The 20277-nt window shown below is 42.3% G+C and overlaps 1 protein-coding gene and 1 non-coding gene across 2 annotated transcripts; both read right to left on the bottom strand.

Annotated features, from left to right (window-relative positions):
- Positions 1-1019: 1019 nt before the first annotated feature.
- On the bottom strand, positions 1020-8957 carry PARP10 (poly(ADP-ribose) polymerase family member 10). The gene is given in 17 exon segments (XM_051971345.1): positions 1020-2202; positions 2501-2627; positions 2629-2644; positions 2646-2674; positions 4627-4739; positions 4910-5167; positions 5170-5302; positions 5305-5448; positions 5450-5726; positions 5728-5774; positions 7209-7510; positions 7513-7695; positions 7898-8061; positions 8063-8126; positions 8265-8432; positions 8435-8506; positions 8637-8957. Coding segments are annotated over 17 exon segments (2568 nt in total). The 5' UTR covers positions 8809-8957; the 3' UTR covers positions 1020-1903.
- Positions 8958-20171: 11214 nt separating this feature from the next.
- LOC127546066 (U6 spliceosomal RNA) lies at positions 20172-20277 on the bottom strand. Its single transcript, XR_007949929.1, has one exon. It is a non-coding gene; the product is annotated as a U6 spliceosomal RNA (small nuclear RNA).

Raw genomic sequence — 20277 nt, 5'->3', positions numbered from 1 at the left:
TGAGTAGAACCTTCTATGACTCTTCCTCTCTCCCCTACTGCCCTGCTCCCCTCCCCACCCCCACACATGTACAATCTTTCCAATATGTTATTAGTTCTCTCTCCCTCTCAAAATTACTTGTTTTCTTGGCCTAGATCCCTGGTTTCTTCAGGGGAGAGAATTCCCTTTGTGGATATTCTCTTCCACTGTAGATTGACAATTGTCTGGAGCATTAAGACTTTAAGTTACATACAGTATGTCAAAAATTGAACTTTAATCTATGTCTTTCTGACTCTAAAGCCAGTTAGTTCTTTATCTCCTTTTCTAGACGATTTCTTTGCATAAACTTTATATTTATTTCCTTATCTGTATACTTGTGTCCCCTAAAAGATAAGCTTCTTATGGGCAGGGACTATTTTTTTCCTGTATTTGCAGAACTTTGCCTTGCACATAGTAGGTGTTTAGAATGCTGGGTTTTATTTGGACTTGAACATGCCTTCCCCTCTCCACCCCCCCCCTCCCCCCCGCCGCCGACTCCTAGGGAAGTTCATTCATTTAATTCTCTCCCAATACAGTTACTTGATAACTATTCCTTTCCTTCTTCTCCCATAGTCCACACTTGAAAACTCATCCTTGTAGGAAATTCCCAAGCATTTGTGGTTTTAGTCGTTTTCTTAGGGCACTGATGAATTAAGTAATTTTTCTAGGTTCCTACAGACAGCATGTGTCAAAATAGTCTTCCTGTTCCTAAGGATCCAGACTCCAAGCCTTCTCAGCCTCCTCAGTTGCATCTCACCTCTGAGTGGAGGGCTGGAGTGGGGGAGCAACAAACTTCCCAAAGGGTTCCTTTCTAGAAGACTGAGAATTTTCCTCCAAACTCTTCAATTTTCATCATCTTTTCTTAGTTTTAATGTCATGCTAGGTCCCACTGGTAGTCCCCAGTGGGGACTTCTTCCATTAGATTGTATAATCACCAAGGACAGGAACTGTCTTTCCCTCTCCCCCCTATTTGTATCCCCAGCACTTAGGACAACACTAAGTACACAGTAATTATTTAATAAATCTTTATTAACTATCATACATCATGATGTTTCTGTCAGGATATTTGTGAAATTAAAAGCACTCGTCACCTATTTTTGTCCTTTTGACAGACAAGGTGATGCTTTTTATTGTGGGTTTGCCTTTTGGCCACTGTCTCCAAGGAACTACTGGTCAGCTCTCTCCATTTTTCTATGTCATACCTGCTGCTTTCTGGTTCCAATATTGGCAGATCTAGGCAGACAGTTTTCTGTTAAGGACCATGCCTAGGTGAAGGGGCAGGTCAATTGTCCAAGAGCCTCCACTGCTGTGAATCATAAACTTGAAGGAGTTACAAAGCAGCCTTTGAAAATGTTCCTTGTGGATTGGGAATGAAATAAATTGGAGGCAGAGGGAAGAGGAGAAAGAGATCAGAGAGCACAACTGCCTCTCAGTCTCCTTGTATCATCGTCATCCTCTCACATGAAGAGATTCATGCTATGGATCTGAGTTAGACCTCCCGCAGCCACTGGCAGGAGGCTCCTATATCACAACAGTTTTCGCCTTCATATACCCCTTAAGCTCCCCTTTCACTGTCTAGATTAGACGTAAATTTGAGGGGAGCAGGGAAGGTAAGATGGAAGGAGAAGAGGAAGTCAGAGACAGTATTTTGGGATGAAAAGAAGGTAGCAGCAGAGAAGAAGGAAGGAAATATTTTATGACAGTGCAAGGAACCAGGCTTTCTTCCCATAGCCTTCTCTCTATCTTATTTCATCCAACACTACCTGACCCTTGTGCACAAACCAGATCTGGATGATTCAGGCAAAAAGGAAGTAAGTGGGTCCTGGGGCCATTTCAGCAGTCAATAGCGGGAATTGATGGAGGGGAGGGATCACTGCAGTTGTCACTATAGAGTATGCCATTGACAGGTGATGAGGAAGATGGGCAAAGCCTGAGTATTGTGGAAAATGACAAAAATTCTAGGTCGGCTTATTAAGTCAACAGCACTGTCACAACGCTGGATGCCCTGTCCGGTATTCCTCAGGGGTGGGACCCGAACCTGTGGATGTCCTGGCCCATAGTTTCCTGTCAGCACCCGAGCCACAAACACTGCTTTGTGCCCCTTGGCATCTGGGGGTGAGTACAGGTCCTCGATGGAAACCTTAGCTTGGACAGCAAATTACACCCCCTGCCCATCGAGAGTAGCTGCAGTAGAGGGAGGAAATATGTAAGACTCTAGTCCCCTGTCCTCACTGCCCCCCAGAGTCTTCCCATACCCCCAGGCCAGGCCAAAAACCCTTTAGTGCCAAGCTCCCCTTTCACACAAGTGATTCCACCATCATTCCCTAATCCCTCATCTTTTCTTTAAATCCTTCACAACCCCAGTACCCTGTACCCCAGTCCTACTCCCAGCTCTCCAGTACATGCCATCTCTCTCGGCCTGTTCCTCCAGACCTTCCTTATGGATCCCTTACATTCCCTCCCCTCTCCCCCCCCCACTCACCATTGCGGCCACAGAAATTTCGGTTGAAGCCGTGGCTGCAGATATCAGGCACAGCTTGCCAAGAGGTCCCATGAAACAGGATTTGTTCAGCAGGGTGCTGGGGACATGACTGGGCCAGCTTCTTTTTTATGGAGCTCATACTGACTGGAGCAGGGGAAGAGACACCCTCTCAATCTAAGGGAAAGAGAAGCTGACGTTCAGGGGGCAATAATTCAACTAGGCCAAAAGTTGTGTTCTCCGACATATTCCAAAGACCCCAATAATGCTCCTAGAACTTTGGGGTCTGATCTGGACCAAAAAGTCAAGAAGCAATTTCCCTTTATTTTCTAGGATGTGACCTAATGAGTCCCCAGCAGCGATAATGACTTCTCGATGACCCTAGAAGGCAGCCTAAGTCACCTGTAGAACTTAAGAGTGGGCAGAGGTGAAGGTGGAGGTTGGGGAGGGGGTAGTCCACAACTACTGAAGTGTTAGCTTTAGCTCCAGGCCCAAGGCAGGGCTTCCTGGTGCCAACTCAGAGCCCAGAGGTGACAGCAGTGCATTTAGACTCAAGAGACTCGGATTCAAACCTCCGGGGGCTGCTAGCTGTGTCATCATGGACAAGTCACTTAACCTTTCCTGCCTCAGTTTTCTACTTGGTAAAAATGAAGCTTGTGTTATTCCTTGGAAGAATTGCACTCACTGGAGTCTTATGGTTGTGCTAAGTAACCTTAGTAAACTTCAGGACCCCTGAAACCCCAACATCAGCCTGGAGCCTCTACCTTTACTGAGAGAGCATTTCTCTGGGCCTTACTCAGGAACAAGGAAGCCTCCAGGAGGATCAGTTCAGTTTGCTGAGGATGGTAACACAAGGCAGGCCAGGCTGGGGGGCAACAGGAGTTGGGGGGAAAGGCCTTGAGCTAAGGTTCAGGAAATAAAGGCTCAGAAACCAGTGGTAGTATTGGGAGAAGGTCATGATATTCAAGAGAAATCTTTTTAAAGCATGCCTATAGGGGTGCCCTCTTGGTCTTAGGGAACTCTCATGGGACTCCTTTTTCCCCTTAAAGTCTCCATGTATTAGGCAAGTATGGAAACTGAGGCAAACAAAAGTTAAGAGATGTTTAGGATGATACAACTATTAAGTGTTAGAGGTCTTTCTACTTTCAGACTCCAAACTCTATAATTACATACTATAATCTGTTCAAGCCATTCCCCAATTGATGGGCATTCTTTCAATTTCCAATTCTTTATCATCACAAAAAGCTGCTATAAATATTTTTATACATATTGCTCCTTTTCCTTGTTCTTTGATCTCTTAGATGTATAGACTTAATAGCAATATACCTGGTGCACACAGTTTAAGAGTTTTCTGAGTGTTTTTTTTTCCAGAATAGTTGAACTAGTTCAGAGTCCCAACAACAGTGCATTAATGCACCTATTTTCCACATCCCTCCAGCACCTGTCATTTTTATTTTCTGTCATCTTAGCTAATCTGATGAGCATGAGGTGGTACTTCAGAATTGTTTTAATCTACATTTCTTTATTTATTAGTGATTTAGGATATTTTTTCATAGAAATATGAATAATTCTAACTTCTTCAGACAAATCCAAGCCCTTTCCTGTCTTTATAGTATCATAAGAAATATGATATGGTATATGAAATATATTATCATAAGAAACAATAACAATGAAGAATTTTAAGGATCTTGGGAAACTACTGGTATGAACTGGCACAGATTAAAATTAGCAGAACCAGGAGAACAAAATGGGCAAGGACTAGAGTTGTGCAAATGAAAAGCCCACAAAAAAGGCATGAGAACTCTGATTCAATCCTAGAGAAGTGTCAGTGAGCTATACCTCTCACCTATCCATAAACAGGTAAGGAATTCCAGACATGAAAGGAGATATATTGTGAAGAAGGTAGTCACATTTTAAAACCGAACAAAATAGAATTCCCAGCAAGCCCCAGGCTCTCACCATGGTGATCAGAGGAAAGAGGCTTCTCTTCTGATCTTGCAGGGCAGGGAAGAACTGCAAGGAGCTGTTGAAGGGCATAGTGTTTATAGTGAGAGAAGGGGGGGGTACACATGCAATGCTCAGGAGAGCCCAGGACGGGGCAGGGAGGGAGGGTTGGACTTTAGGCTTACCTTGATGATGTGAATCTTGTTGCAGAGGTTGTCCAAAGTGCTGCAAAAAGCTTGAACTGTCTCCTGGAATTCCTTGCTGCTTTCTGCCAGGCAGTCCAGCTCTAGAGGCACTGCTGATGAATTGGGGACACACAGAACCAGGACCTTCATCCCTTCCCTCCCCAAGGTCCAGACACTCAGTTGTTGTTGTCTGAGTGGGGGGAAAGGGAGAAACATTGGATATATGGGCAAAAGAGCAAGGAGGACAAATGTAAAGGTCGTAAGGGGTGAGTGCCATTTTTACCTTGTGCTCCGACAGGTCCTGGAGCGGATGTGTGGCTCTGGCTCCGAGGATCAGCCATCAGTTCTCGGAGGTGACTGGAAGCACAGGAAGGCTGGCGACCGTAGCCACTTAAGACAGCACAGTTTCCTTGCAGGGCAATAGTCACATCGTGGTGCTTCTCCAGGCAGGACCAGAGTGCAGGGGGTAAGTCCTGGCCCACACCCGTCACCCTCTCCTCTCGTAGCTGTTCCCTGAGAGCGGTCTCCAAAGCCGGGCCAGCTCCCCGGGGTCCTGGTCCAGGGAGACATGTGCCACAAGCTTTCCATTACTGGCAGAGCCATGGCTGTCCTCGGCGTCATTCAGGAGGAAGAGCATCAGCGCCTGCTTTAGAGTCCTGGTCTCCTCCTCCAGACCAGGTGGTGCAGGGCCACCTGAAGGGCGGCCTCCTCCTCCTTCAGTAACTCCTCGGGTCTGCCAGGAGCTGCCACCCCTTCCTCCATCGCCAGAGTAAGCCATTCTTCATCCAGAAGCTTCTGAGTGTCCAGAAACTTCCCAAGCTTAGGAGGGTTGGAATGGGAGTAAGATCTGAGACAGGAAGGTTGGCAAGAGAGGGCAAGCAGCTTAGACATCAGAGGCTGGGCTTAGAGGGGAGGGGGAAAGGGGTACCTCCGCAGGGTCTGCATCAAGGGCCATCATCACCTGCTGCTCCACTATGAGGATGCAATGGAACTGGGTCTCCAGGGCTCTGAGAAGCTCTTGGCCCTCAGTGCCCAGCAGGAAGCAGAGGCTGCCTGGACGTTTCAGAGGTAGCACATGGGACCCAATGCTGCCCAGAAGACTGTAGGAAATCTTTGACAGCCTGGCATGGCTCCAGTGCTCTACTGACCTATGGATACAAAGAAGAGTTCAGAGGGAGACCGTTGAGTTAGGGGAAAGGAAAGCTACCTCTTTGTCAGTAAGGGATGTCTACTATCAGAGCTGCTAAGGTTCTGCTTGTGAAGTAGTAGACTTATTCTGGTAGGACCCTGGGAGATGCTTCCCTGGAAGACTGGAGAAAAAAGATATGGGAGGGACCAGGGGAAAGTAGGTGTCAACAGAAATCTGAACTTGGCAGAATGTGATCAAGTCATTTGGTTCAGAACTCATTCATAGTTAATTTTCAATGACCCACTATGGCTTCTATTATAAAATATAAATTCTGTCTGGCAGAGTCAGACTTTGGCTTCCACTTACTTTTTAAAGAATCCTTACTTTCCTTCAAAACACAACTCAGGGGCTATCTCCTGCATGAGGTTTTTCCTAACCCTCCAGTAGATAATGATCTCTATCTCTTAAAATTGTTTTATATCATGTTGTAGTTACTTACTGTTTGTTTTCCCCAACAGGATGAATATAAGCTCCATGAGGTCAGGGGCTTGCATTTTTGACTCAATATCTCATTGGCTGGTATAGTGTTTCATACATAGAATAATTTGTTGAATTAAATGGAATCTTTCCTGTCATTTTTCAACATTTTAGATTAAGAATGGTCTCCATAGCTTTCCTGAAAAGTATTGATCTAATTTTTTCTTGTAGAACTTCAATGATGGGGAAATCACTGTATCCCCAGACTTTTCCTCATATTAAGTCTGAATTTTCCTTCTTTCTTCAGTGACCTACAATTTGGAGGATCCTCTCAGATAGAAAACAAGTAAGTAGGGGATAGATCTTGGAGTGGAACTTCCAAACATTAAGAGATTAGAAATCCCCATCTAGATGGAAAGGTGATTCCTATCTCTGTAGCCATATGGTTATTCCTGGCAACCTAGTTAATTCACTAATAAATAATAATTGACAAAGGTTTGCAACCTTACATGTATCATCTCATTTGAGCCGCTCAACAGCTCTTCAAGAAAGCAAATTAACAAATACAGAAGAAATCAAAAGTAATTGGATGGCACAATATAAACAAGTGAAATTAGGAAAGGGATCGTTAAAACAGTAGTATTTGAGTTGAACCTTGAAGACAGTGAGGTGTTATGAGATGAGATGAGGATGAGACAGAACAATTTATACAAGGGCAGCATCATTGTCAAGAAAAACAACTCTGAAAGACTAGAATTGATCATTCAGCCTGACTCCTTCCAGAGGCCAGAGAGAGTGTTTACTCCACAGCTTTCCAAAGAGACAGTTGGGAAACCCAAGAAGGAAGATAAGAGTGTCAGGGATCATTGGAGAACTGGAACTTCTTTTTACTTGGTCTGTTCTAAAAATGTCACTGTTCTCTACAGACTACCAGTGTGTTCAGAATAGCCCACATACAGCATCAGGAGGAACTCACCTGAAAGCCAGTGACCTTTGGGCCATGTATTGGGCAGAGGATCACTTCCTCAAGGCTAGCGAGAAACTCCTGGTAATAGAGTTGCAAAAATCGCAGGGCGCCTGGCTCCATGGGCACCAGGATCTCCACGGGCACCACCTTCTTGGGCACGGGGTCACCTAATGGCTCTCTTGATTTCTCCACTGGCACCGTTTCCTCGGGCACTATGCACCCCAAGGGTTCTATTGCCCCTGGTCTCTCCACAGTCACCAACTCCTTCAAAGAAACTGTCTCTTTGACACGCTCCACAGGTAGCATAACCCAGTCTCTCCACAGGCACTTTCCCCAAAGGTCTCTCTGGGCACTTTCTCTCCTGGTGTCTCAGTGAAAATCATTTTTCCTAAGGCTGGTATCACTCTTTCCTCGGCTTTAGGCTCATGGTCAAGCTCAGAATCCAAAACATCATATCCGCAAAGGCGGTGATAGCGACTCAACACTCACTAGGCTACTGAGAGAGGGAAGAATCCTTCGGAAGCTAGCACCTCTAGGGAGCTAAGGGAGGTTTGGGGACTTCCGACCAAATAAGCAGACAGGGAAGGTGGGGATTGGGACTGCTAGAAGAATCCAGCTCCAGCTGGCATCCGGAGCTGCTCCTCCCCCGCACACCCAGACCCTGGGAAATTAGGGGCAAATGAAGGGCGGGTACTCACCCTCCCACTGCTGGAAGGTCGCAACCGTTCCCAGGGCCCCGGGTAATATCCGCGGCCCCTCCAGGGCACCGCCCCCACTGTGGCCTTCGTTCTCCAGGTAGAGCTGAAGCAGCAGAGGAGCTGGGGACTGATCCCTCCCCACAACCCTCACAGCTCGAGTCCGACACCCAGGCTAGCGCCAGCGTTGCGCGGTCCAGTGTTTTCCCCCTGCATCTAGTAGCCCAGATCTCTAAACTCTGCCGTATGAAAGAGAAATGCTGGAGAACTTTGGAACGATTCTTTTCTCCCCCTTCTCCCACCCTATCAGCCCCTTTCCACTGCCCTTCCCACACTTCTCGTGTCAGGCCAGCCCACTCAGCTCTCTCACCTGCCTCCGAGAGAGGCGTGGGTAACTGTACCAGGGCCCGGTCTGGTCGGGGACAGGCGAAGGCCTGACACTCCCCCTGGGCGCTTAAGAGACTCTCCACATACAGCTCCAGGAGCTCCGGGGTCGTGCCCGGCTTTAGACCCAAGAGCAGCAGACGCTGGGGAGCTCGGGTGGAGAAGGTGCCCCACTCACAGCCGTGCCCTGCAGCACGTGGCCAGCCTGGGCCAGGACTCGCTGAGCATCTGAAAGAAAGGACGGGGGGAGAAGGGGGGGAAGGAATCAGGATGCTTGGCGAGGACCTTTCTTTGGCTCCAGGGTCCTCCTCACCTCCTCTCCCGAGTCATTCCTTCTTCCAGCCTCGCGCCTCCTTACCCTCCGGCTTTTGGAAGGTGAGGATCCCGCCGCTGTCCAGCCGCTGCCAGCCTCGCAGAGGACCGCCCCCCGAGCGCCGCCTGTTCTCAAAGTACAAGGTGATGAACTCATCAGACGCGGCGTGGGGCAGCCCTTGGAGCTGCACCAGCGCCCCGGACGCCCTCTCACTCATGCTCCGAGCTTCTGCGCCCGGCCCCGATGCAGCGCCCCGGAGAGCTCCCGGGGAATTAGAGCCGCCTCTTTCTTCTTACAAAGAAACGAAACCAAAAGCAAGAATTTTGGCCACAAGTTCCCCGGCCGGGCTGAGCCGGGTCTCATATAATTTAAGAAGGAGCTGGTGGGGCAGCTGGGGCAGTGGATAGTGTGAAGTCAGGAGGACCCGAGTCCAAGTCTGCGCTCATACACTTAACACTCCCTGTGTGACCCTGGGCAATTGCCTCAGGGGAAAAAGTAGTAGCTGGTGGTGCAGTGGTTAGAATATGAAATCCATATTCAGAAAGAACTGAATTAAATTGTCTCAGCTATATATTAGGTGTATGACCCTGAGCAAGTCACTTAACTCTGCCTGCCTCAGTTTCCTCATTTGTAAAATGGGAATAATAATAGCACTTCTCCTATGCCCTCCTCCCAGGTGTTTTGAGGAAAAAATAAGATATTTTTAATAGTCTAGTACATAGTAGGTGCTACTTAAGTTCTATTACTATTATTGTATAGAGATGTGGAACTGGAGAGGTACTAGAGTCATCCAATTCCATCCAGTCAACGGTACTGAAGTTCTGGTAGATAATGGCACTTGCTCAAAGTCTCTTATTAAGTGAAAGCCAAAATTTGAATCCAGGGCCTCTGATCTTTCTTTTTTCCTCTCTCCCTCTCTTCCTTCCCTCTTTCCCCCTTCCTTCCTTCCTTCTTCCTTCCTTCCTTCCTTCCTTCCTTCCTTCCTTCCTTTCTTTTTTGTAGTAAGTTTATTTTTTTAATACACTTTGCTTTATGAATTATGTTGGGAGAGAAAAATCAGAACAAAAGGGAAAATCCATGGGAGAGATTTAAAAAAAAAAAAAGTGAACACAGTATGTGTTGCTTTACATTCTCAGATCTTTTTCTGGATGCAGATGGCATTTTCTGTCCAAAGTCTATTGGGACTGAGAAGTCTATTGGGACTGGGATCATAGATGATCATCACACATTCTTGCTGTCTTTATGTACAATGTAGTCCTGGTTCTGCTTATTTCACTCAGCATCAGTTCATGTAAATCTTTTCAGGCCTTTCTATAATCAGCTTGTTTATCATTTTTTTATAGGACAATAATATTACATTACCTTCATGTACCACAGCTTGTTCAGCCATTCCCCAATTTATGGGCATCTACTCATTTTCCAATTCTTTGCTACCACAAAAAGAGCTGTTGCAACATTTTTGCACATGATTTTATGATTCTTTATGATTTCCTTGGGATAAAGACTCAGTAATTTTATAGCCCTTTAAGCATAGTTCCAGATTGCTCTCCAGAATGGTTGGATCATTCAGGGCCTCTGGTTTCTGATTTAGGGCTGGATCTCAGAGGTCATTTAGTCTAATTCCTGGTTTTGTAGATAAGGAAATGGAGCTCAAGAGAAGAGGTGAGACTTAGTCATGGTGTGTGACCACACAGGTAGTAAGTAGTGAGATTTGAACCCTTGTCCTTTGACTCTGAGTAAATTCTTTCTGTTGTGCAGAACTCAACAGAAAAAAAAATTAGAATGAGGGTGGATTTGGAGGAGATGAGAAATGAATTCTGTTTTGAACATGTTTTCAGTAGTTAAATTGCCTATAGCCCAGTTACTTAAACTGTGGGTCTCGACCTCATTTGGGGTCTCATAATTGAATATTGGGGTCACAAAATTATCTGTTTTTCTGAGGCAATTGGGTTAAGTGATTTGCCCAGGGTCACACAGCTAGGAAGTGTTAAGTGTCTGAGACAAGATTTAAACTCAGGTCCTCCTGACTTCAGGGTGCTGTATGCTTTATTATCAATAAATGATTTGTATATTATTTTATATACTATACACCTGAAGTTGCCTAGAAATTTCTCAAGCAAAAAGTGAGCAAGTGGAAAAAGTTTAAGAAGCCCTGGCATATAGGACATTTAGGTATTATATGACCAATGATTAGATGGTGGTATGGGATCAGAGACTGGGAGAAAGTTGATAATTGGATCACATCCTGTTCACCTAGCCTTAACCTACTGCTTCTCCCTTTTCCACTTCTTGCTTTGGAATTAGATCAATGGTACCATTGCTTCTAGAAAGTGCATATTTTATGTCAGTTTCTATATTATGGATCAATTCACTATCCCCATGAGATCTCAAATCAAACTTCCCTTCCTTGGCCATCACTTTCCTTTATATGTTGTCTCTATCAGAATGTAAACTCCTTTCTCTTTGTGTATTTTTTTCAATTGATGCTTTTGCATGGCCTAAATTCCTTATAGCACTCCTTTTCCTTACCTCTCTTGGAAGGCCCATCCAATCCATACACCAAAGGATATTTTTAAGAAAAACAGAAAGAAGCGGGGGCGGGGGGGGGGCGAATCAACCAAACCATTCAATCTATTAAAAGGTCATATGTAATTTTTCATGACCGTGGACCTCCCATCTCTGAAAAGGTGTCTTCTTACCTCTATTCTTTCTGGCCATGCTTGTTCTTTGTAATTAGTAACTTTGGAGAGAGCAGTTTCAGTTGAATAGTAATGCTGGTGGACAGGCAGCTAAGAATTAAAAAGAGTGAGAAGAAAGGAAGTGGAGACATCTATTGTAGTTGGTCTGCTCAAGGAGTTTCGGTAAAAGAAATATAAGATAATAGCTAGCAGAGATGGATGAATCAAGTTAGTTTTTAGGGTTGACATAGGAAGTTTGTAGGGAATGTAGTCAATAGGCAAAACACTATTAAAAGAGTAGTGAAAGAATAGGAATGATAGTGAAGAATAGAATGGGATACCTTGTGAACTTAGAGGGTTTCCCTTGACAAGGAGAAAGGCCACTTCTTTGTGTAAGGGAGGAATGAAGGAGATACACTAGCAGAAGTCATCTGGGTGAGGCAAGAAGAAGAAAAAGGAAGAAGGAGGAGCTCTTGGTAAATAGCCTCAAATTTTAAAAATGAAATATGAGGCAAGGTTTTCAGTCTGGAGGTTGTTTGAGCAGGGATAAACAGTTTTGAAACAGCCACTGTGGTGAATGGAGCAATAAATTCATCAGGGAGGTATAAAAGGATTGCTTTGCTGCAATGAAGTCCCAGTTGAGCTTATGTAACATAAACTTGTAGTGCATCCAATTTAGACAATTTTGTGATTTTCTCCAGCTTTATTGTGTAGCAAGTGACTAGGAACCTAAATAGTGTATGGGGATCAATCCAAGACTGGAATTTGGAAGCGCAAGATCTTTGATAAAGAGGAAAAGGACTTGAGAGAAGAGAACAGGGTAGAGTTGAAAGCCAATACAAGTGGGAAAAAACTATGGGGTGCCATGATTAGAGGTCACAATGAGAAAGAACAGGGGTTAGAATTTCAAGGCAGAAGCTGAGGTGGAATGACAATTAGATTATGCTCAGATAAAAGAATTTCTGAGTTCATGAACACGGATTAGTGTATTTGTGACAAGAGCAAGGGTATGACAAGAGCAAGGGTGTTTTTGTATGGTGAAGGTGGGGTGATAATGAGGAGTTAAGAGAAATGATTAAGTTGCAGAATTGGACAGTTAGGGAATTTGAGAGAATATCAATAGGTATGTTAAAGTATGAAGTAAGTTAGTATGAAGGTAGGATGTGAAGAGAAAAGACTGAGCCAGACACTGAATGCATTGAGGAAGAAAGGGAAGTGTCCTAGAGGTGAAGAAACACCAGCTACCAGACTATTGATTGAATGATAAATACTTCACTGAATGAACCTCAGTGATGATGCTAGAGGCAGAACCTAGAAGTGGTCATGAACAGCAAGAAGTAATCCAACTTGCATGATCAGTAAATCAGGAATAAAGTCAGTGCTGAAAAAGGTTGTCAGGGAATCTGTGTCATTAGGTAAGAGCCAAGTCTCAATGAGAGCAACAAAATAGATGAAATGAGAAAGGAAAAAATTTAACATGAAATCTAATTTGCTACTTATGTACCAGGCATTCTAAAAATCATAGTGGAAGGGCTGGGTAGCTTTAGAGTAGGGGGTTGAGAATAGGTGAGATTGGGTTGAGGGAGATGGGAATAAATCTTTTGGAAATGTGACTTGGCAACTAACTGAAAATCTGGGAAAGAAAATACCACCACAATCTTGTTAAATGGTTTAAAATCAGAAAGTGAAGTTTTATCAGTAGAAAAAATATTAAAGAGAATTCATTACCTTTTTTGCCACTTTATCCAAAGGAGAATGGGATCTTTCCATGCAACTTACAGCTAAAGTCTTCAATATATATTAATCCTTCAATAAGAAACTCAGCTCTCATGAGAAGAACAAAGAATAGTTTGCTTCTCAGATCTGTGGAGAATGAAGGAATTTGTGGTCAAAGAAGAACTGGAGCACATTATGGAATGCAAAATGGATAATTTTGATTATATTAAGTTAAAAAGTTTTGTGCAAACAAAACCGATACAGACAAGATTAGAAGGGAAGCAATAAACTGGGAAAAAATTACACTCAAGGGTTCTGATAAAGGCCTTATTCTAAAATATATAGAGAATTAACTCAAATTCATAAGAATTCAAGTCATTCTCCAATTGATAAGTGGTCTAAAGATATGAACAGACAATTTTCCTATGAAGAAATTGAAATCATTTCTAGTCATTTGAAAAGGTGTTCTAAATCATTATTGATCAGAGAAATGCAAATTAAGACAACTATGAACTATCACTATATACCTCTCAGATTGGCTAAGATGATAGGAAAAGATAATGGCCAATGTTGGAGGGGATGTGGGAAAACTGGAACACTAAAACATTTGCTGGAGTTGTGAACTGATTCAACCATTCTGGAGAGCAATTTGGAACTATGCCAAAAGAGCTTTGATCCAGCAGTGTTTCTATGGCCTTGTTTCCCAAAGAGATCATAAAAAAGGGGAAAGGACCTACATGTGCAAACATGTTTGTGGCAAATGAAGGTGGCCTGGCCTAGCTGTACCAGATTTAAAATTATATTATAAAGCAGCAGTTACCAAAACCATTTGGTATTGGCTAAGAAATAGATTAGCTGATCAGTGGAATAGGTTAGGTTCAAAGGACAAAACAGTCAATAACTATGGCAAGCTAATGTTTGACAAACCCAGAGACTCCAGCTTTTGGGATAAGAACTTACTGTCTGACAAAAATTGCTGGGAAAATTGGAAACTAGTATGGCAAAAACTAGGCATCAACCCACACTTAACACCATACACCAAGATAAGGTCAAAATGGGTTCATGACCTAGGCATAAAGAATGAGATTATAAATAAATTAGAGGAATACAGGATAGTTTACTTCTCAAACCTGTGGAAGAGGAAGGAATTTATGACCAAAGAAGAACTAGAGATCATTACTGATCATAAAATAGAAAATTTTTGATTACATCAAACTGAAAAGTTTTTATACCAAAAAAACTAATGCAGACAAGATTAGAAGGGAAGCAATAAACTGGGAAAACATTTTTACAGTCAAAGGTTCTGATAAAGGACTCATTTCCAAAATATATAGAGAATTGACTCTAATTTATAAAAAATCAAGCCATTCTCCAATTGATAAATGGTCAAAGGATATGAACAGATAATTCTCAGATGAAGAAATTGAAACTATTTCTACCCATATGAAAAGATGCTCCAAGTCATTATTAATCAGAGAAATGCAAATTAAGACAACTCTGAGATACCACTACACACCTGTCAGACTGGCTAGAATGATAAGGAAAGATAATGCAGAATGTTGGAGGGGATGTGGGAAAAAAGGGACACTGGTACATTGTTGGTGGAGTTGTGAATGAATCCAACCATTCTGGAGAGCAATTTGGAACTGTGCTCATAAAGTTATCAAACTGTGCATACCCTTTGATCCAGCAGTGTTTCTACTGGGCTTATACCCCAAAGAGATACTAAGAAAGGAAAGGGACCTGTATTTACAAGAATGTTTGTGGCAACCCTGTTTGTAGTGGCTAGAAACTGGAAACTGAGTGGATGCCCATCAACTGGAGAATGGCTGAATAAATTGTGGTATATGAATATTATGGAATATTATTGTTCTGTAAGAAATGACCAGCAGGATGATTTCAGAAAGGCCTGGAGAGACTTATACAAACTCATGCTGAGTGAAACGAGCAGGACCAGGAGATTATTATATACTTCAACAACAATACTACATGATGATCAATTCTGATGGACCTGGCCATCTTCAGCAATGAGATGAACCAAATCAGTTCCAGTGGAGCAGTAATGAACTGAACCAGCTACACCCAGCGAAAGAACTCTGGGAGATGTCTAAGAACCATTACATTGAATTCCCAATCCCTGTATTTTTGCCTGCCTGCATTTTGGATTTCCTTCACAGGCTAATTGTACAATATTTCAGAGTCCAATTCTTTTTGTACAGCAAAATAATGGTTTGGTCATGTATACTTATTTTGTATTTAATTTATACTTTAACATATTTAACATCTACTGGTCACCCTGCCATCTAGGGGAGGGGGTGGGGGGAAGGAGGAGAAAAATTGGAACAAAAGGTTTGGCGATTGTTAATGCTGTAAAATTACCCATGCATATAACTTATAAATAAAAAGCTATTAAAAAGTAAATAAAATAAAAAACAAAAAAAATTGCTTGTGGCAGCCCTTTTTATAGTGGCAAGATGCCCATCAGTTGGAGAATGGCTGAATAAATTATGGTATATGAATGTTATGGAATATAATTGTTCTATAAAAAATGACCAGCAAGATGATTTGAGAGAGACCTGGAGAAACTTACATGAACTGATGCTGAGTGAAGTGAATAAAACCAGGAGATCATTGTACATGGCAACTGCAAAATTCTGATGGATGTGATCCTTTTCAACAATGAGATGATTCAGACCAGTTTCAATGGTCTTGTGATGGAGAGAGCCATCCCCATCCAGAAAGAAGCCTGTGGGGATTGAATGTGAATTATAACATAGCATTTTCACTCTTTTTGTTGCTTGCTTGCATTTGTTTTCTTTCTCATTTTTTCCCTTTTGATCTGATTTTGCTTGTGCAGCATGTTAATTGTGGAAATATATATAGAATAATTGCGCGTGTTTAACATTATTGGATTACTTGCCATTTAGGGGAGGGGTTGGGAAAAGGGAAAGAAAAAATTTGGAACACAATGTTTGCAAGGGTGAATGTTGAAAATGATCTATGTGTGTTTTGAAAATAAAAATCTTTAATAATAAAAAGAAACAGTTCTTTGAAAGAAGGGACTGTCTTGCTTTCCCATTTGTATCTTTCCACACATAGTTCAGCACTCAATAAGTTTTTTTCATTACTAGAAGGTAGTACTAGAAAGGTAGTTACAATACCTAAATTGTCCACTAGATAGCACTACACTCAAGCCAAGAAGTAGCTGTATAGTCTTATGTGTTTGTTCAAATGGCAGATTCAACAGCCAGGTCCTGGATTGAGACTAAGGCATAATAACATGGCCAAATGATTCCAAATTATTATCATTATTATTTTTGCTAAAGCAATTGGGGTTAAATGACTTGCCTGGGGTCACATAGCTAGGAATTATTAAGTATCTGAAGTCAAATTTGAACTCAGGTCCTCCTGACTTCAGGGCTGGTGTTCTATCCACTGAGCCACCTAGCTGCCCCCGATTCCAAGTTATTAAAGCAAGAAAAATCCATGCCTTGATCCCAACCCTGGTTCTGCAAACTATTCTCTGTGTCCAAACAATCTTCCACAATCATAGAACTAAATCTCTCTAATGTTGCCACATAGTTACTTGCATATGGAAAAAGTGAAGGCAAAAGATTGGATAGTTCTACACCGGGCACTCTACTCGCAATCATACTTGCAAAATCTCCTCCCATGTTCCCTCTTATATTTTCTCTTTGAGGTATCAAAGGAATAGTGAGTCAGTCAACAAACAAATTAAACACTTAATTATGTGCCAGATACTGATGCTGAAAAAAGCAGTGTTTGCCAGTTTGGTCCAGCTGCCAGCACAGCCCTCAGCCTAGCACAGAGAAACAACCCCAGGAAGAAGTGGCTAGCCAGCCCACCTGTCAGTCACTACCCACAGAGCAGGTGAGCCAGCCACAGGTCATGGGAGGGCTTCCATAGCTGTGACTCTGCCTGGAATTTGGATAACACAGAAGAGAAAGAGTCTCTCCATTTTCTCATTAGCCAAGCAAGAGTATCACCCATCCTGATCCCATCAGCTGCTGGAGTCTTAGATATCAAGATGATTTTTTATCATTTCTGCAGTGCTGGCCTTGAGCCATTTCTGTGGCTGCAGGTGGTCCACAGTGTTGGTGAAAGTGCAGAGTTGCTTGTGAACTCTGTCCAGTATGACAAGCAGGAAATGTGTCAAAGAACGAGATAAAAAGGGGAGAAAACCAATTCTAGGTGCCAACATCCAGGTTTTGTACCCCTCTTCTCATTATGCAACTTCCTGGCCATTGAAAGCAGGGATCTAGGACATATTTTTAATGATGGGGGAAGGGCACAGTGAGTAGTAGACACATTATTCTAGTTTTCTCTCTGCTCCTTAAAATGATGTCACCCTAGGTACTCAGATAAATAATAGTATGAACAGAGACAAAGACAATAGTATGAGAGGAGGTAACAGAAAAGGACATTAGCACCACTTACACCTGGAATGTTTTCCCTTCCTATTTCCACTTCTTAGAATCCCTAATTCCCTCCAAGACTCAGCTTAACTGCCCCCTCTGATAAAAGACCATTCCTGATTCACCAATTCCCCATCTCATGTTCAGGGAAGGAGAGTGAAAAAATGACATAGTTTCTGACCCCACTGAGCTCATAGTCATATTAAAGATGGATCAGAAGGGAGGAGTATAATTAGGAGACTGTCCAGGTGAGAAGAAAGGATTAAATTAGTATGATGAGTGGTAAGAAGGGAACAGCTGAGAGTGACATTGAGGAGGTAGAATAAACAAGATATTGATAATTGATTGGCTATGAGTGATGAGATCAAAGGAAGAGTCAAAGATGAGTTCAAAATTTGAACTGAAGAACTGGAAGAATGATGGTACCCTCAAAAACAAAACAAAGAAAAAGAAAAGAAAAAGAATCTTGGAGTAGGAGAATTTAAGAAGATTCTTAAGAATTAAATTCAGACATGTTTAATTTGAGGTGCCCACAGGATATCTATGGAGATGTAACCTATTAGAGATGAGATGTTCAACAAACAATTGGTAATGGGGATTAAAACTGAAGAGAAAGATTGAAGTTAAATTTGTCCATGAATGAATGAAAAAGTATTAATATTGCATGAGCACTGGCCTAAATGCTGAGGACACCCCCCAAAAAAGCAAGAAAGTTCTTATTCTCAAAGGGTTTACGTTCTAATTTGGGGAGATAACAAAGACCAAATGTTTTAACTACATACGAGAAAGGTTCATGGTCTTCAGGTTGCCAAGCCCATGGTAATACATCTTCTTTAATATTATTTCCATCAGTGAAAACTATATTGCTTTTCTGATGTTGAACCATTTGATAGAGCTAAGGACTTCCCGTGGTAAGAATTTGGTTCTTCAGTAGCTGTAGTTGCTGGGAGGAAAGGGACTTTAGCACCTGAAGAAGTGACCAGATCACATCTTCAAAAGGATCACTTCCCTGGACTAAGATTTTGGGGGCTAGGCTGCAAGAAAAGCTAGAGGGAGCAATTGTTATTTGTGGAGCTCTTGGGTTCAGTGTGCTGGCCTGATTCCACTTGTGTCTGAGAGGAAGGAATGGTCAAGGTGGTCTGATCTGCTTGCAGTTGAAGGAGACTTGTTTGCTCTGCCAGTGAGATTTGGGGAGCAGTTAGTGTTGGTGGGCTCCCTTTCCATATGCATTGTTCCTCTCAATGGTGGTTATCAGGGTCAGGATGGAAGAAGTAGATAATGGGGAGTCATCTGAATTGACATAATCATTGAATCCACAGAGAGGGAGGAGAACCCTAAGGGCTATAGCCCTTTACAATATAGGAGTTGCTGTGTATGTTGTTTTGCTTCTATTCACTTCACTTTGTATCAGTTCATGTAAATCTTCTTAGGTTTTTCTAAACCTTTTCCTTTCTTGGTGAGCTAAGAGATCATATGTGCATATAAATATAGATTTATAGATAGATATTGAGAGATGGGGGAAAGAAGGGAAAGGAAGAAGGAAAGAAGAGAGAAAGAGAAACAGAGACAGAGAGAGACCAAGAGACAGACAGAAGAGAAGAGATAACAGCTCAAACTTTTAGGATACTCCTAGTTAAGGGGCAGTACAGATATTATGATCTAGCAAAAAAAAAAGTCTAAAATATAAAGAGAGAAGAACCATGAATAGAGTTATAAAAATTCCAGGAGGAGAAAGTGTCCAGGAGGATATATGGTCAATAGTGCCAAATCCTGCAGAGGAGGAAGGAAAGAAGCATCTACCTTGTGCCAGCAACTGTGCGAAGAACTTTCTTTTATACAAATATCTCATTTGATGCTCACAAAAATCCAGGGGAGTAGGTTCTATTATCATCCACATTTTACAAATGAGGACACTGAGGTAGACAAAGGGTAAATGATTTTTCCCAGAATCACACAGCTAGCAAGTGTCTAAGGCTGGATTTGAATCCATGTCTTCCTGACTGCAGACCTAGTACTCCATTTAGTGAAACACCTGGTTGCCTCTAGTTAGAAAAATGAGAACTGCTAAAAGATCATTAGGTTTATCATTAAAAGGTTATTAGTAACCTCAAAGAGGGTTTTGTTTGGATATTGAGGTCAGAAACCAAATTGCAAGGGGTTAAGAAGTGAGAGAAAGGTGAAGAAGTGAAGGCAAGTGGAGACAGTGTTTGGTGGAGGGCGTGAGATAAGACCCACAATTCACAGGATTCCAGTATAATGAATTCCCAATGAGAAGCTCTGCCAAAGTAGATCTATAATTTGCCATTTAAAAAGACTCAGAGTTATCTGGGAAGCTGGTTTCATCATCACTTTTCGGGACTCTTCATTGCACTGATCAGACTTCTTAAGTCTTTCAAAGCTGTAGTCCTTTACACTATGGTAGTCATTGTATATAATTTGTTCTGTTTCTACTTACTTCACTCTGTATCAGTTCTTAGAAGTCTTAGGTTTCTCTAAATCTTTTCCCTTCTTTATTTTTTACCACATAACATCATTCCATTACATTTATATATCTAATTTGTTCAGCCATTGAATTGATGGACATCCTCTTTGTTTCTGGTGCTTTGCTGCCCCAAATAATTCTGCTAATATATATAAATACGCTATAAATATATACATATATAAATATTTTTTACATCTGAATTCTTTCCTTCTGTCATTGATCTCTTTGGAAAATATCTAGAGTGATAGTATTATTGTCAATAAATACTAAAAAAAAGTAACAGTTCACAAATTTTCACATCATCCTTACAACAGGGGTCAATATTAATCTTCTCTGTACCTTCCGATTTTAGTATATGAACTGCCCAAGAGCAC

This window comes from Antechinus flavipes, chromosome 1 (assembly GCF_016432865.1).
Source record: "Antechinus flavipes isolate AdamAnt ecotype Samford, QLD, Australia chromosome 1, AdamAnt_v2, whole genome shotgun sequence".
NCBI lineage: Eukaryota > Metazoa > Chordata > Mammalia > Dasyuromorphia > Dasyuridae > Antechinus > Antechinus flavipes.
Note: the sequence above shows the minus strand (reverse complement) of the source record. Positions and strands in the feature narration are given on the sequence as shown.